This window comes from Triturus cristatus, chromosome 4_1 (assembly GCF_964204655.1).
Source record: "Triturus cristatus chromosome 4_1, aTriCri1.1, whole genome shotgun sequence".
In the NCBI taxonomy this organism is placed as follows: Eukaryota; Metazoa; Chordata; class Amphibia; order Caudata; family Salamandridae; genus Triturus; species Triturus cristatus.
Genome location: NC_140585.1, coordinates 307537908 through 307552901, shown reverse-complemented (window position 1 = coordinate 307552901; position 14994 = coordinate 307537908). Strand labels below are relative to the sequence as shown.

Here is a 14994-nt window from a genome sequence, read left to right as displayed (position 1 = left end):
TCTTGTGCTTACCAACATTAATGCTCTGCTGCATCTGGCACCTGATGGCGATAAATTTACAGTTTGGTGCATAGTTGTATTTAGGGGCAGAAAAAGAAAGTGGACTTGTCTCACAGCCTAATGCAAGAAAGGGAATTAATTGCTCTGGCATAGATCTAGGGAACAGCGTTTCAGAAAAATGGGGGTGACATGGCGGGAGGCACAACAAAGATCGAGGGAGGCTGAAAAGCTAAGATGTTAAAGGAACGAGCAACAACAAAGGGAAGGGATGAAGTGACGTAATGTAATATAAAATAAAAAAGGAAATGTGTTAGTAAACAGATGCATTTTGTTCTGATTTTCCCAAGAGGAGCTATCATTGTATATCTTCAACTGAGATCTGGGGCTTTAGATATCTTCTGCAACTTTAGCATGCCATCCTAAAATAAATTAGCAAATGAGAGCTATAAAAACATATTTAAACATTAGACCAGTGAATTACTCGAATATTCCTGTGCCATAGAATCCTGAAATAAGATAGAATAAAGCAAGTTATGTGTCAGAAGGAAACATCAAATTACAGAGAAAAAGATAAAATGTACGTTTAAAACTACTTGAGAAAGGCAAGAGGAGTGCTCCAAATCTATGGAGTACTGCCTAAGAAGAACTCTCTTTAACAGATAAAGAGGTGTCAGAAAGACCAAACCAGAATTCTCCTTTAAGTATGGGAAAGCCAAACATTCACCACCTTCCGCAAGTGTTGTGTGCCCTAACTGCTTACTTTGTCAAATAAACACCTACAATAACAGGCAGTTCAAACGTTTTAGCAATCCATTCCAGCAAAGACGAAAACCAAAAGGCTTAACCCAATGCAGCCAAGTCATGGGAAGAACCATTAACAGCTAGATGATAAAAAAAAAAATAGTACGTTTGAAAAGAGCCATAAGTAGAGGAGAGGGAATTCATGTTAATACATGTATTTTGTTTTACAAGTATCAAGCACTGAATCAGAATTAATCAAAGTTATGATTAAAAGCGTACAACAGAAATATAGATTCTTAAATGGTAAAAACATTGTGCATGCTGTTGAACAAAAATTAAACACGTTTGCAAAAGCACTGCTATTTTTACGTACTTGTTAAGTAACCAAAATGTATCAAACATTAGTTGTCAGGGAGAAACAAGGAAATAGGTCCGAGGGAGAAGAGGAAAAATATATTTCTCCTCAAATAGACAATGTAAAGACACTTTTTTCCAATTGAATGTATGCATAAAACATTACAGAAAACAAAATAGTTTAATAGATGTTAACAGCAAGGAGAACAGACTAAATATGTATGAAATTCTATACTGGAACGAGATCGCATCACTCTGGGGTGATGTGAATCTGAATCAAGGGTTAGGGACAACTTCCTCAGAACTGACACGCCAATTTTAGTCTAAAACAACTAGCAATTGGGAGATTTTTAAAAAAGCTTTTAAATAAAAATATGATACAAGTCCTACAAATTATTTTTTTTTGCCTAGATTAAGTATATTGAGATCACATTCCCATTTTACAATTTCGGTGAGGGTAAAAGGGAATTATTAAATGTACTTTATAGGGATAAGTGAGATGCCCATGAAGTGCTGCTGGCAACTCATAAGGATGACAAGGCTGGTATAGTAGAAAGGTTTGGGGAGCTGCTTTGTCTGTATTTGGAGTGAATAATAAGGCTTTTAAAACCACTATTGTGTAAACTGCTTGTCTGTGGAATTTGTAAGCAGTCTGATGATATTGCATTATGTTGTTGAGTTCACTTTATTTTATGTTATAGAGATTAGTACAGTGCTTTATTGGCATCATTACAATGTTGCAGTGCCCTAGGCATGCAGGTACCTTTATGCCCTGGTCTTGAGGATTCTGCCACACATGGGAGTCATTTTCCGAGTCTTTGGGTTGGCTAAATAATACTATGATCGTGGCTAAGGTGCTGCTTTTGTGCATATGCATGTGGTTATAGCTGTGTTAGGGTGCGGTGTGTGTAAGCACAGGTCCTCGCCAGTAAAAGCATGCGTCACCTCTCAAGTCCCCTCATTGGTCTGGTATCTTGAGAGCATCCACATTATGCCCTTCATTCAGACTAGCAGTGGGGTGTTGCTTTGGTGTAATGCATTGTCTTGTACTTCTACATGCTTTAAAAAGAGTGGAGTGTTATTGAGCTCTCAAGAGTTTCAACTGTATGGTATTTCTGAGCTGTGTTAGGGTGTGTCAGTGTTGTTCATACATATTTATGCTGCAATTTACTGGTTTTGTTATAATTGTGAATGTATTTATATAGTGCTTATGACCACGGTGAGGCATTTAAGCGCCTTTTCTTTTTTCCCTTGTACATTAGTTGTGCTGGATTTGTGCTTTGATTTCATGTGTTTAGTAGATTAAGGAGCAGGGATAGAATGACAGGAATTAATTTTAAAAGTAGTGATAGTGTGCTTGTTAGTTAGATGGCATAGCTAAAAAGAAGGAGTAAACATCTGAGAAGGATGCTTGCTTGAGAGTTAATAGTAGGTAGAAAAGTTTAGGAGAGAGGGAGGAATGTGAATGACAAAATGTTTTTTTTTTAAATAGCAAAATATATATATATATATATATATATATACACACACACACGATGCTTAGTAAAGTTAAATTTGTTTGAGGAGGAATTGGAATGACAGAAGAAATTTTTTTTATTAGCAAAAAAGTAAACCATTTCTGCATACATATATACAGACATGCTGCTTGGTAAAGTTACATTTGATTGATTAAAACCCTCTATATAAATGCCCATATGTACATTGAAGTGTCAATATTCATATGTACATTGAAGTGTCAATATTTATATGGTCTACTGTCCACATCTTCTGTCATATTTGCCTCATTGCTTCGCCCTCGGATTCTTGTTTACCATCGCTTCTACACCTGTTAACAGCATCTCGCAGCTCAGCTGCCATCCTCTCCCATCTTTCCCTCCACTGTTTATTTATCTTCCCGGCTTATTTCGCATCCCCTTTTCAACAGACCGACGATTGCCAGCTCCTCTATGCTTCCCGCTTCCCGAAAGTACTTTCTTTTGTCATACGCGCTTTTTCGCCTATACTTAATTTTGTTTCTTCATCACACACTTGTTTCTCCAACACCCCGCTTTCTCCTGCGCACTCTTAGAACCCTGTTTCGCTCCGACCACTATGGTCAGACTCACATGTGAAGCTCGCTTCTTGGTCTCCTCTTCGATTCTATCTTAGCCTCAGTCTCCTGACTGGCCCCGCTTCTTGTCCCATTCACTTTCTTATCGTCCCCTCACTCGCCGACTCTTGAATACTACTTTATCTCCCCTACCATCCAGTTATCCTCCTCATTCGTATCAGTAACCTGTATGTATGTAAATTTCCGCATTTAACGTACTTGGTTCTATCGTGAAGCGCTAAAAGCCCGCACTATATAAAATTGCATTAAATAAATAAAATAAATTTCCCCTGTTGCTTTTTATTGTACTCTCTGCCTCTCTCTCTTGAGCCTTTCCTTCTGCACTCACCCATTCGCTCGCTGTGTGGCTGAAAGTGTAGAGCGCTACTTGGCTGGCTACGTCCAGAATTCCCCGAATATAGGGATCATGCCTACGTAGAGCAGCCAGGCTAATATCCAAGCCCTTCTCCAGGAGCAGTCCGCTCACCGCTACCCCAGAGGCAGCCATCTTCCCCTCAGCAGGCACTGGCGCCATGGACACAGAAAGCGGACTAGCGCCGCACAGTTCAAACCTGTACACAATAGCAGAAACCACCATTTTAGTTAGGGAGTTAATGGGCCCTGGATGTAGAGATATAGAAGCGAGAAAATACAACAAATCTTAAACGCGAAGAGATTTAGACTACCTGTTGAAAATATAACAATAAAACATTAATAAAAAAAAATCGTAATAATCAATAGTTAAACATATTGCCATACCTGTTAAATCCAGCACGCTAACCTTCGATAACTAAATGTAATTTTCATTTCTGATCGTCTTATTTAAGTAGTTTTCACTGTCTACGCGTTAGAGAATTGCCAAAATGTGGGCAGATTTTGCCATTTCAACATGGCCGCTGAGTTCGCACATTAAGACGACACTCTCGAACTGTGATTCTTTAAGTATCCATTGCTATCTCAGTCGCCATCGTTGAAACGTTGGAACCACAAGCAAAGTTTAGTTTCATAAAAACCAAACGTATATTTTTCACAGAACTCACGCCTTTCTCCAGAATGCTATATGTGCGCATTAAATGAAACCAGTTAGCGAAATGCAGATACTATATTTCGTTGTCTATACCTTATAAGAAACACGCGTCTGAGAAACGTTTGTCTTCCGTTATGGTTTGTTAACGCCCAATTGGTTAGTAAGAACGTTTTAAGGCAAAATCAGTACTACTTTCTCCTCTCATGTTTCTGTTAGGCTTGTACGCGAATTCACCAGACAGAACTCTTCCATTGCCAGAAGCGCGAGTGGGCACGTGACTGTGTTGGACATGTAGGAAAGACAGTGCCAGTCAATAAACGAACTCTCTCCCAGCTTGTTACCCGGGCAACTACAAATGCATCTTTTTCTGTGTGTTTCAAATTGCAAATAAATACGCCTGTTCACTTTAAAATGTATTTGAACCCCTTTCAAAACCAATTGCGACAATGTACCCTGTCCCCACGGTGTTCTGTGAAACACCAAACAAACCTACATACTAAATAGGGGGGAAAATAGGACCTGTTGGAGACATGGACACCTTGTCTAGTGCAAACATGGATTGCAACAAGTGTAGTGTTTGGCTCTAGTTTTTTGCTTATTCCTCGCCCTGTACACTGCGCAAGGATGTCTCGTGGTTGTGCATTGTTCAAATTTGGTTCCACAATCGTGCCCTGAACGATGCGTGCCAGGATTTTGTCAACGTTAATCAGTTGGCAGAGATCCTGGTACCCAGCGGGAGCGCTTGGTTGTGGGTGCTGTATCTCCTTCAATAAATCTGCAAGCAACTCACTGAAAGGCTTCACATGTCTTCATTTAACTACAACAAGTCAACTTTCTTTCGGCCAGTCCTGGACTATCAGCAAAGCACCAACACAGATACCTCAAATCCTTACTTTACTACATTCTGTGACCAAAAAGAGGTAGAATTTTCATGTGTAAAAATGGCTAATTAACATACTAATGACATAATCGGAAATTACATTACAAGAATATTGTACGGACAATGACATCACAGGAAATCACAACATGAAATCGCATCTAGATTTGAGTTGGAGGATCATATGGGTTCTGACCCAGATAACATACATTACAAATCATTTCTTTTATTCATGTGTTCATCCTTACACTCTCTAACGCTGGGTAAGGTAATTTTTTATTTGCAGATGATTAATTAAAACCTTTACAAAACAATTAGAACATTGCTAAAAAAATTGCTAAAAATGTATTTTGTGTGACTTTCTAAAATTTAAAAGTTTACTTAATGTCAGTTTATAGTCATCATTATAATTAAAAGTTCAGATGCTTTAGGGCACCATCCCAGAACTGTTCGGTCTGGCTTCTATTGATCGGCATTCAGCGCGCTCTGATGTCTTTTTGCTACTAGTTCAAAAAACTTTGTGACCCAACAGTTTAATTTTGTTTTGGTTGGGTTAAAACACAGTTTGACCGCCTGCCTGCATGTTCGAACACCATGTAGTTTAAAAGATCGACTTAACAAATTGTACCTCAGGTCCTTTAATTTAGGGCAGATGCAAATAACATGAATGATATATTCTTTGCCAGCTTTGCACAAGCGACACTGCTGCAGGCAGTTTTTTCTTTCCCAAGGCGGCAAGCGAGGGGCAGCTGGGATTACCCCAATTTTAAAAACTTTTCTTTCGTCTTTAGGTTCATTCCAATGTTAAGGTACGCTTGAGGTTGCAGTGTTCCATAATCGCTGAGTGTGATCCAGCCATGCGCTCTTTTGGATAATGTCTCCTTATCCTCAATGGAGGAAATGATTTGTGCTGATTTTTTCACAACTTTTTTAAAAGACAAGAGATCAGTAGGGGTGCCCCAGAGGTCTTACAGTCCCAAAGCTTGGAGTGAATCAAAGAAATAATCTCTGTCTGGGGATTTTCGGTGTCGGAGCAACTCTTTCCATAGATTTGAGTTTAAAGAACCAACCTCAGCGCTGTGAATCTTGTGCCAGCTAGTAACATACGTGCTTCGTCTTTCCAGTGTTTGTTTTAAAAGGCCAAATTCTAACCGAATTTGCGCTGAAGGAACATATCTTAGCAGATTAAAGATTGCCCTGTATGAATTGGCTATCCTTATATCCAATAGTGCAGCATCCTTACCTTGAAGGGGTTCACTCTTATATGTAAGGGTCGGCTGTAGCTTTACTCGCAGAACCTGGAGCAAGGGGTTAAGCGTTAAGTCGGGAAGTTTGATCTTTAAGGATTTTATCGCCAGACAAGTCATGGTTCCCTTCCCTCGCAAGGACTCTAGTTGGGGTTTGAACGAGTTCTTGTGGTCCAAGATTACTCCCAAGTATTTGTAGGTAGTTCCCAAATCCAGCCCTTGTCCATTTAGATGGCAATTGATTTTCTTCTTTTTCCGGTAGTTTACTTCCATGACTTTAGATTTGGCAAAGTTTATTTGCTAGCAATTCCTTTCTGAAAAGGCATGAGTTACATTCAAGAGGTGTTGGTGGCCGATCGAAGTCCGGCTTATCAGAACCAGGTCGTCTGCATACAGCAGATTGGACAGCAGAGTTTTCCCCAGTTTTGGTGCATGGCAGGGACAGTTGTCAAGTTCTCCTGGCAGGTCTGCAAGAAAAAGGTTTGTAAGAGGGATGACGGCTCAGCCCAGCGGAAGTCGGGAAACACGGACGGAGTCATGGAGGAGACACCGGAAACAGCTCGCGTTCTAGTCGCGCTAGGAACGCGTGACGTCAGGACGCATCCGCCAATGGAGAACAAGAAGGGCGGAACCAGGAACGAGGGCGAGAAGAGCAACGCGGAGATCGAGTGTATCCGAGGAGAGAGGACAGCGGAGCAACGAGCAACAGGAGGAGAAGAAGCCGAGGTACGCGAGAGGAGGGGCGGAGGCGCTTCCGAAGATCCACGGAGGAGGGGACGACCGGAGAAGGCCGGAGAACCAGGCGCAGAAGTCACGGAGGTCGCGACGACCACGGAGAAGGAGTACACCACGTACAAACCCGGCGGCTCAAGAGAAGGAGAGGACGCCCCGGGTCCTGCTGCCATGGCCCTGTTCACGGGTCGTGGCCTCAGGCAAGTGCCGCTCAGAGGGTCTTTTTGGTGGGGTAGCTGGGACGCCCAAGAGGAGTTTAAACACAGCCGCACACTACCGGAGTCCGTATACCCCACTAACACCCCTTAAAGGTCCCCCTGACTCCCCATATTCCTTTCCCTCACGGCGTTATGGTGGAGGTGGCACAATCACGGAATAGGAAAAGATAAAGCCTAACTCGAGTGTTTATTTTCTTTGTTTTCTTTTGCTGCCCTGTTTTGGAGGTCCCCGGAGAGAGCGAAACCAGACAGAGAAACAGGAAGGCAAAGACAACCTGGAATACAGAAAAGGAGTGGTAGCGGGACTAAAATCCAGACGTTATAGTGATACTTTTCGGAGGCTGCTATTGTTTGACCCTTCAGATTGTTTTTCTTAACACAGACTGTCTCCCTCATACTATGGCGAATAAACAGTATCCACCAAAATAACTCACAGACCGACTGGTTTCTTCCATACCACTAGTCTGGCCCTCGAGCCTCCTTACAAAGTGGTGTCAGAAGTGGGATCCTTGAGTCCCGGTCCCTGTGTGTCGACGCCATGACACAGCCTGTGCCTCTAGAAGATATGCTCACACAGTTGGCCGAAGGACAAAGACGCTTACAGTTAGTGTTTGAGCAACAGTTACAGGCTGCTAGACTAGAGAGAGAAGCGTTACAGGGAGCCCTTAAGGATCAGGCAAGGGTAGTTGCCTCGAATCAACAGGTGCAGGACACGGCAATCCTACGACTAACGGACGCTATAGTTCATACCCGAGTCCATCCCACTGTACCAGGAACGGTCCTGCAAAAGTATAAGGAAGGAGAAGACCCTGGCTATTTCTTTCTGAATTTTGAGCGAGTGGCATCCACAGCAGCCTGGCCACAAGAGAGGTGGGGCCAATACATCGCCCCGCTCCTCTCCGGAGAGTTACATGCTGCGTACCAAGCCGCCAATCCCGATGGGACTACTGCTTATGTAGACGTAAAGAAGGCGATCCTAGAGAGACTAGGGTTCGATCAAGAACATTATCGCAATACATTCAGGAAAGAAAAGTGGACTACTGGGGAAAATCCTCGGGCTTTGTATTATCGAATAAGGGACTTAGGTAACAGATGGCTGACACCCCACATGTCCACTATAGAAGAGGTAGTTGAAAAGGTGTTCCTGGAACAATTTCTGGATGCCCTACCACCCACCACGAAGTCATGGGTGAAACAACACCCGCACCTCACCACCGCCTCAGCAGTGGAAATAGCGTGTGCCTTCCATAGGGCCCCAGATTTTAGAGCAGGCACTACACGACCCCAGACTCCAGTTCCACTCTCACGACCCCAGTTGCATACCTCCTTTAGACCTCCCCTAAAACCCGAACTAAGGCCGTTACCACCCCTTCGCGCTAGTCCAAAACCTTCCCCTGTTTCTGCGGGTGCTAGCGGACAAGGTCCTCAATGTTTCAGCTGCGCTCAGTGGGGCCATATAGCCAGACAATGCCCTCACCGAGTACCATCCGCTGAACCCATGGAAGTGGGGTATACCAGGGGCAGGATCCTGTTAACAAGGGAGGGATCTCAACGCTACAGAACGGAAGTGTATTTAAACGGCAAGAAGCGACAGGCTCTGTTAGACACCGGGTGCCACGTCACAGTGGTAGACGGATCCCTGGTTGGGGAACACCAGTTGCAAACCACAGAGCAAGTGAGGGTGACTTGCGTCCATGGGGATACGAAGTCGTACCCTACGGCGGAAGTCGTCTTGGACGTTGATAACGACCCTCACCTTAAAAGGGTGGGGGTGATTCCCTCTTTACCAGAACCCGTTATCATAGGGACCGACCACCCAAAATTCGAAGCCTATATAGAAGGAACAAAGAGAAATACCCACACATGGCTAGACGAAGCACCTTTTTGTAATGCCGAGATCGAAGCCCTAAATACCTGAGAGAAGAAAAGTAGAAGGGAAAGGCGAAATGATAAAAAGAGTTTTATTGTTCACAACTATCACGGACTGCCTTTCCCCTTTCCCTTGCAGATACCGATGGAACAACTCCTTATAGTTTCCGGGCAGCCCAACGGGATGCCCAAACGCTCGTACACACCTGGGAACAGGTCCAGGAAGAGCCCCCAGACCAGGTAGGACCTTATTTTATTGTAAACAGGGGATTGTTATATAGAGCCGAAAAAAAAGAGTCCGTAGAAAAAACCCAACTGCTTGTTCCCCTATCCTTCCGGGAACATGTGCTCCAGTTGGCCCATAACAAAATGGGGGGTGGGCACTATGGTAAGGAAAATACCCTGAAATACCTCTTAGAGAAGTTCTACTGGCCGGGTGTCTATAGGGACGTTGCCAAACACTGCGCTGCCTGCGTGCGATGCAAATACACGAGCTCAGGGCCCATTACCAAGGCACCCCACTACCTCTCCCCATCATAGACATCCCCTTTAAACGAGTGGGAATGGACTTAGTCGGGCCCTTAACCCCCTCATCCCGTGGGCACCGGTACATACTCGTCATAGTCGATTATGCCAGTCGATACCCCGAGGCCTTCCCGTTGTCTCGCATGACTACCCCTGCTGTGGCACAAGCCATGATAACCCTGTTTTCACGAGTCGGTTTTCCCTCTGAGATCTTGACCGACCAGGGTACCCCGTTTGTGTCACGAATGATGGGCTAGATTTGTACCCTACTCGTGATAAAGAAAATAAGAACATCAGTCTATCACCCACAGACAGACGGCCTTGTGGAACGGTACAACAAAACAATCAAACACCTGCTCCGCAAGGTCGTCTCTGACACGGCGAGAGACTGGGACCTTAAGCTTTCCCTTGTTCTCTTCGCTTTACGGACGCACGAGCAGCGATCCACTGGGTTTTCCCCGTTTGAGCTGCTGTTTGGGAGAAAGCCCAGAACCTTATTGGATATGGCTAATGAACAGTGGGAAGGGGAAGAGGAGGAAGGGAAACCCCTACTGAAGTATGTTACCGACCTGAAGACATCCTTAAACCACATATGGGGACTTGTACATGAGAACATGCAGGAAGCACAGGGGACACAAAAGAGATACTATGACCATAACAGTCGGCTTAGGGTGTTTCAACCTGGGGACAAGATTCTTTTACTACTCCCGTCGACAGAAGACAAATTATTAATGAAGTGGCAGGGGCTGTATGTGGTTGAAAAAGGGATCACCCCTGTTACCTACAGCATACTACTGCCCCACAGAACCGGGGGTAAACAAATATACCACATAAACCTCCTGAAAAAATGGGAGGAATCCCAGCCCCCTGGAGGACACAATCCCGCTTTGCTGGCCTGCAGCTCCCCGCAGTTCGACATCCCTCTCCTGTCGGTCCGCGACCTTTTGAGCCACTCTGTTCCCTTCGGAGAAGTGTTAACCACTGAACAACAAGCCGAGCTAGGCGCTTTGCTAACCATCTTTCCAGACTTGTTTTCCACAAACCCAGGTTTAACATACCTGGTCCAACATGAAATAGTAACCCTGAACCCGAAAGTCATAAAACAGAAGCCTTACCGTATTCCAGAAGCCCGTAGGGAGGCAGTGGAAAAGGAAGTGGAAGACATGCTTCAGGCAGGGATCATAGAGCCTTTCCAGAGCAATTGGTGCTCTCCAATTGTAATCGTACCAAAGCCAGACGGCAGTCTGCGCTTTTGTATTGATTTCCGACAGGTGAATGCCATCACAAAGTTCAACACCTATCCAATGCCCCAGATAGATGAGATGGTAGAACGTCTGGGACAAGCGAGATACATGTCAACCCTTGACTTAATGAAAGGGTATTGGCAAATCCCGTTAGAACTCACCTCCAAAGAAATAACTGCGTTTTCCACACCTTCAGGTCTAAACCACTTCAAGGTACTCCCGTTCGAGTTGCATGGGGCCCCAGCCACATTTCAGAGGCTAATGGACAGGGTACTAAAAACACACCAGAAGTATGCAGCAGCTTATCTTGATGATATCGTGGTTTTCAGCCACACCTGGGAGGAACACCTGGTACACCTCAAATCCATATTTCTAGCATTACAGGTCGCAGGCCTCACCATCAACCCAAAGAAATCCCTCTTAGGGACCAATAAAATACAATATTTGGGATATTCCATACAAGAAGGACACATCAGGCCCCAAGTTGATAAGATTGAAGCCATCCGCACCATTTCCAGGCCACAAACCAAGAAGGAAATTCGTTCCTTCTTGGGCTTTATAGGATATTACAGGCAGTTTATTCCCCATTTTTCCTCCATAGCCAGTCCGCTCACCGAACTCCTGTCCAAAGCACATCCCACACGCATTCAGACATGGAACACAGCACAGGAAGCCAGCTTTGAGTCCCTCAAACGAGCTATTTGTACCGCCCCAGTCTTACGATGCCCCGACTTTGAACGTACCTTTGTCCTTCAACGCCTCGGACCACGGGCTGGGGGCTGTCTTATCTCAACCAGACTCATGTGAAGAACTGCGACCCCTGTTGTACATCAGCAGAATACTGTTCTCTCGGGAGACGAACTATTCAACAATAGAGAAGGAGTGTTTAGCTATAAAATGGGCTATAGAATCTTTACAATACTATCTATTAGGTAGACACTTCCTTGTCCTTACCGATCACGCTCCCTTGACATGGCTCGCACGGAACAGAGACACCAATTCCCGCATACTACGATGGTTTCTCGCTTTGCAACCCTTCTCGTTTCAGACCCTCCACATGCCGGAGATGAAGCAGCTGAGTGTGGATTATTTGTCCAGGCATCCGTGTTGTGAATGGCCCCAACGTCCATTCCTAAGGGGGGACGACTGTAAGAGGGAGGACGGCTCAGCCCAGCGGAAGTCGGGAAACACGGACTGAGTCATGGAGGAGACACCGGAAACAGCTCGCGTTCTAGTCGCGCTAGGAACGCGTGACGTCAGGACGCATCCGCCAATGGAGAACAAGAAGGGCGGAACCAGGAACGAGGGCGAGAAGAGCAACGCAGAGATCGAGTGTATCCGAGGAGAGAGGACAGCGGAGCAATGAGCAACAGGAGGAGAAGAAGCCGAGGTACGCGAGAGGAGGGGCGGAGGCGCTTCCGAAGATCCACGGAGGAGGGGACGACCGGAGAAGGCCGGAGAACCAGGCGCAGAAGTCACGGAGGTCGCGACGACCACGGAGAAGGAGTACACCACGTACAAACCCGGCGGCTCAAGAGAAGGAGAGGACGCCCCGGGTCCTGCTGCCATGGCCCTGTTCACGGGTCGTGGCCTCAGGCAAGTGCCGCTCAGAGGGTCTTTTTGGTGGGGTAGCTGGGACGCCCAAGAGGAGTTTAAACACAGCCGCACACTACCGGAGTCCGTATACCCCACTCACACCCCTTAAAGGTCCCCCTGACTCCCCATATTCCTTTCCCTCACGGCGTTATGGTGGAGGTGGCACAATCACGGATTAGGAAAAGATAAAGCCTAACCCGAGTGTTTCTTTTCTTTGTTTTTTTTTGCTGCCCTGTTTTGGAGGTTCCCGGAGAGAGCGAAACCAGACAGAGAAACAGGAAGGCAAAGACAACCTGGAATGCAGAAAAGGAGTGGTAGCGGGACTAAAATCCAGACGTTATATTGATACTTTTCGGAGGCTGCTATTGTTTGATCCTTCAGATTGTTTTTCTTAACACAGACTGCCTCCCTCATACTGTGGCGAATAAACAGTATCCACCAAAATAACTCACAGACCGACTGGTTTCTTCCATACCACTAGTCTGGCCCTCGAGCCTCCTTACAAGGTTAAATAAAAACGGAGCTAGAACGCAGCCCGCTTTTAACCCTTTTGTTGTTGGAATGGGTTTGGAGAGGCGTGTTCCTGCTACTAATTTAACCTTGATCCATGTGTTTGTGTGCAGTGATATCAACTGGTTTAACCTCTTCGGTGCCCGTGATGAGCTGGACTCGTCATGGGCCGCGGTGGCGCTGTGCCCATGACGAGTCCAGCTCGTCACAAACCCCGCCCGCTAATGTAACGGCCGGCACAGGGCGGGGAAAGGGGCGGGCACCGAAGGGGTTAAAAGTCGTTTAGGTATTCCCCAGTTTTCAAGTTTCCGCCAGAGTTTATTTCCATCAACATGATCAAATGCTACAGTATTGTCAATAAAACAAAGGAAAAGGGGAGTTTTGGTCTCTTTTGCTGCATCCATCAGCAGGGTCAATGCCATGATGTTTGTTGTGGTCCCTTGACCCCGGCAAAAGCCTGTTTGATTAATTGGGATGATGGATCTTGTGGTCGTGCATTGTTCAAACTTGGTTCCACAATCGGGCCCTGAACGATGCGTGCCAGGATTTTGTCAACGTTAATCAGTTAGCAGAGATCCTGGTACACAGCGGGAGCGCTCGGTCGTGGGTGCTGTATGTCCTTCAATAAATCTGCAAGCAACTTACTGAAACGCTTCACGTGTCTTCTTTTACTACAACAAGTCAACTTTCTTTCGGCCAGTCCTGGACTATCAGCAAAGCACCAACACAAAAACCTCAAATCCTTACTTTACTACATTCTGTGACCAGAAAGAGGTAGGATTTCCATGTGTGAAAATGGCTAATTAACATACTAATGACATAATCAGAAATTACATCACAAGATTATTATACGGACAATGACATCACAGGAAATCACAACATGAAATCGCATCTAGATTTGAGTTGGAGGATCATATGGGTTCTGACCCAGATAACATACATTACAAGTCATTTCTTTTATTCATGTGTTCATCCTTAAACTCCCTAACACTGGTTCAGGCAGTAACTAAAAACTGTCAATTAGGCCTTTCGTCTCAAAATGTCAGTATGAAAACTCTTTGAATAATTGGTTTTCAAAGACATTGTTTCTGTCTCTTTCTAACACTAGAATGGGAAACTTCCAGAAGCACAAAATACAAAATCCCAATGGCATAAAAACTGCTTTAAATAGAAGCCTATCTTTGCAGCTGAAAGGAATTCAAAGCACATGTTCCGAAGACCGTGTGAAGGAAGTGACTTGATTAGGACCACCCGGGTCACTCGCGACCACCTCTCAGCCTTCCAAACAAATGAAGAGTCGGTCAGACAGTAGAGAATACAAACTAGGTATATTTATTCAGATACACTCGAGCGAGGCCCTGTCTGCCCAGTCTCTGTGGATTGCTGCAGAGGGACTGACATCAGCAAACATGGTGATACATTATGTACGATTCAGAACCAATTAAGGCATGCCCTGACTGGAAATTTCCAGATGGAGGCAGCTACACAAAGAAGGTACAGAAGGATAAGTTTCGATCCTGAGACTGGGCACACACTATCTCTATACCAAGGTCGTTCTGTCTGCGCCCATCGCTGGACTAGTGGGAGTAGGCATCTATCTAGTAGGAAAGGTATGCGCTAATAAGAACAGTGTATTCATTAGTACAGCAAGGCCCAACCTTGAAGAAAACAAGAATTACCAAAGCTGCTTCTGGCAGAGACAGAGAGAGACTAGTTTCGATCATGACTCAAAATGGCAGCCAAACATAAAATGGTACCGCAAATACTAACTTTAGGCAGAGCAATATATAGACACCACAGCTAAGACATTTTTATTCTAACAGACCCTCCTTTTAGCAGCAGCTAACAATTTTATGTTACTATCAAGAAACTTATATCATATTGCAAGGATAAGAAACATCACTATAGCTTGTGCTTACATAATCAGTATTCAAAGACACCCTCGTCGATCTGCATCATGTCTTC

At 45.0% G+C, this 14994-nt stretch overlaps 2 protein-coding genes across 3 annotated transcripts in view; one reads left to right on the top strand and one right to left on the bottom strand.

Annotated features, from left to right (window-relative positions):
• Positions 1 to 4479, bottom strand: part of DCP1B (decapping mRNA 1B) — a 221125-nt gene extending 216646 nt beyond the window's left edge. Inside the window, exons 1-2 of one of the 2 annotated variants that reach the window (XM_085652197.1) lie at positions 4305 to 4479; positions 3534 to 3756 (exon numbers count right to left, since the gene is read on the bottom strand). In XM_085652197.1, coding sequence (XP_085508323.1) covers positions 3534 to 3719 — 186 coding nt within the window. In that variant the 5' untranslated portion in view covers positions 3720 to 3756; positions 4305 to 4479. Of the gene's footprint in view, positions 1 to 3533; positions 3783 to 4304 lie in introns of those variants that run through there. The other variant, XM_085652196.1, reaches the window with a different exon arrangement.
• CACNA1C (calcium voltage-gated channel subunit alpha1 C) overlaps positions 1 to 14994 on the top strand; it is a 2189932-nt gene that overhangs the window by 75291 nt on the left and 2099647 nt on the right. The gene's annotated exons all lie outside the window — the stretch shown is intronic.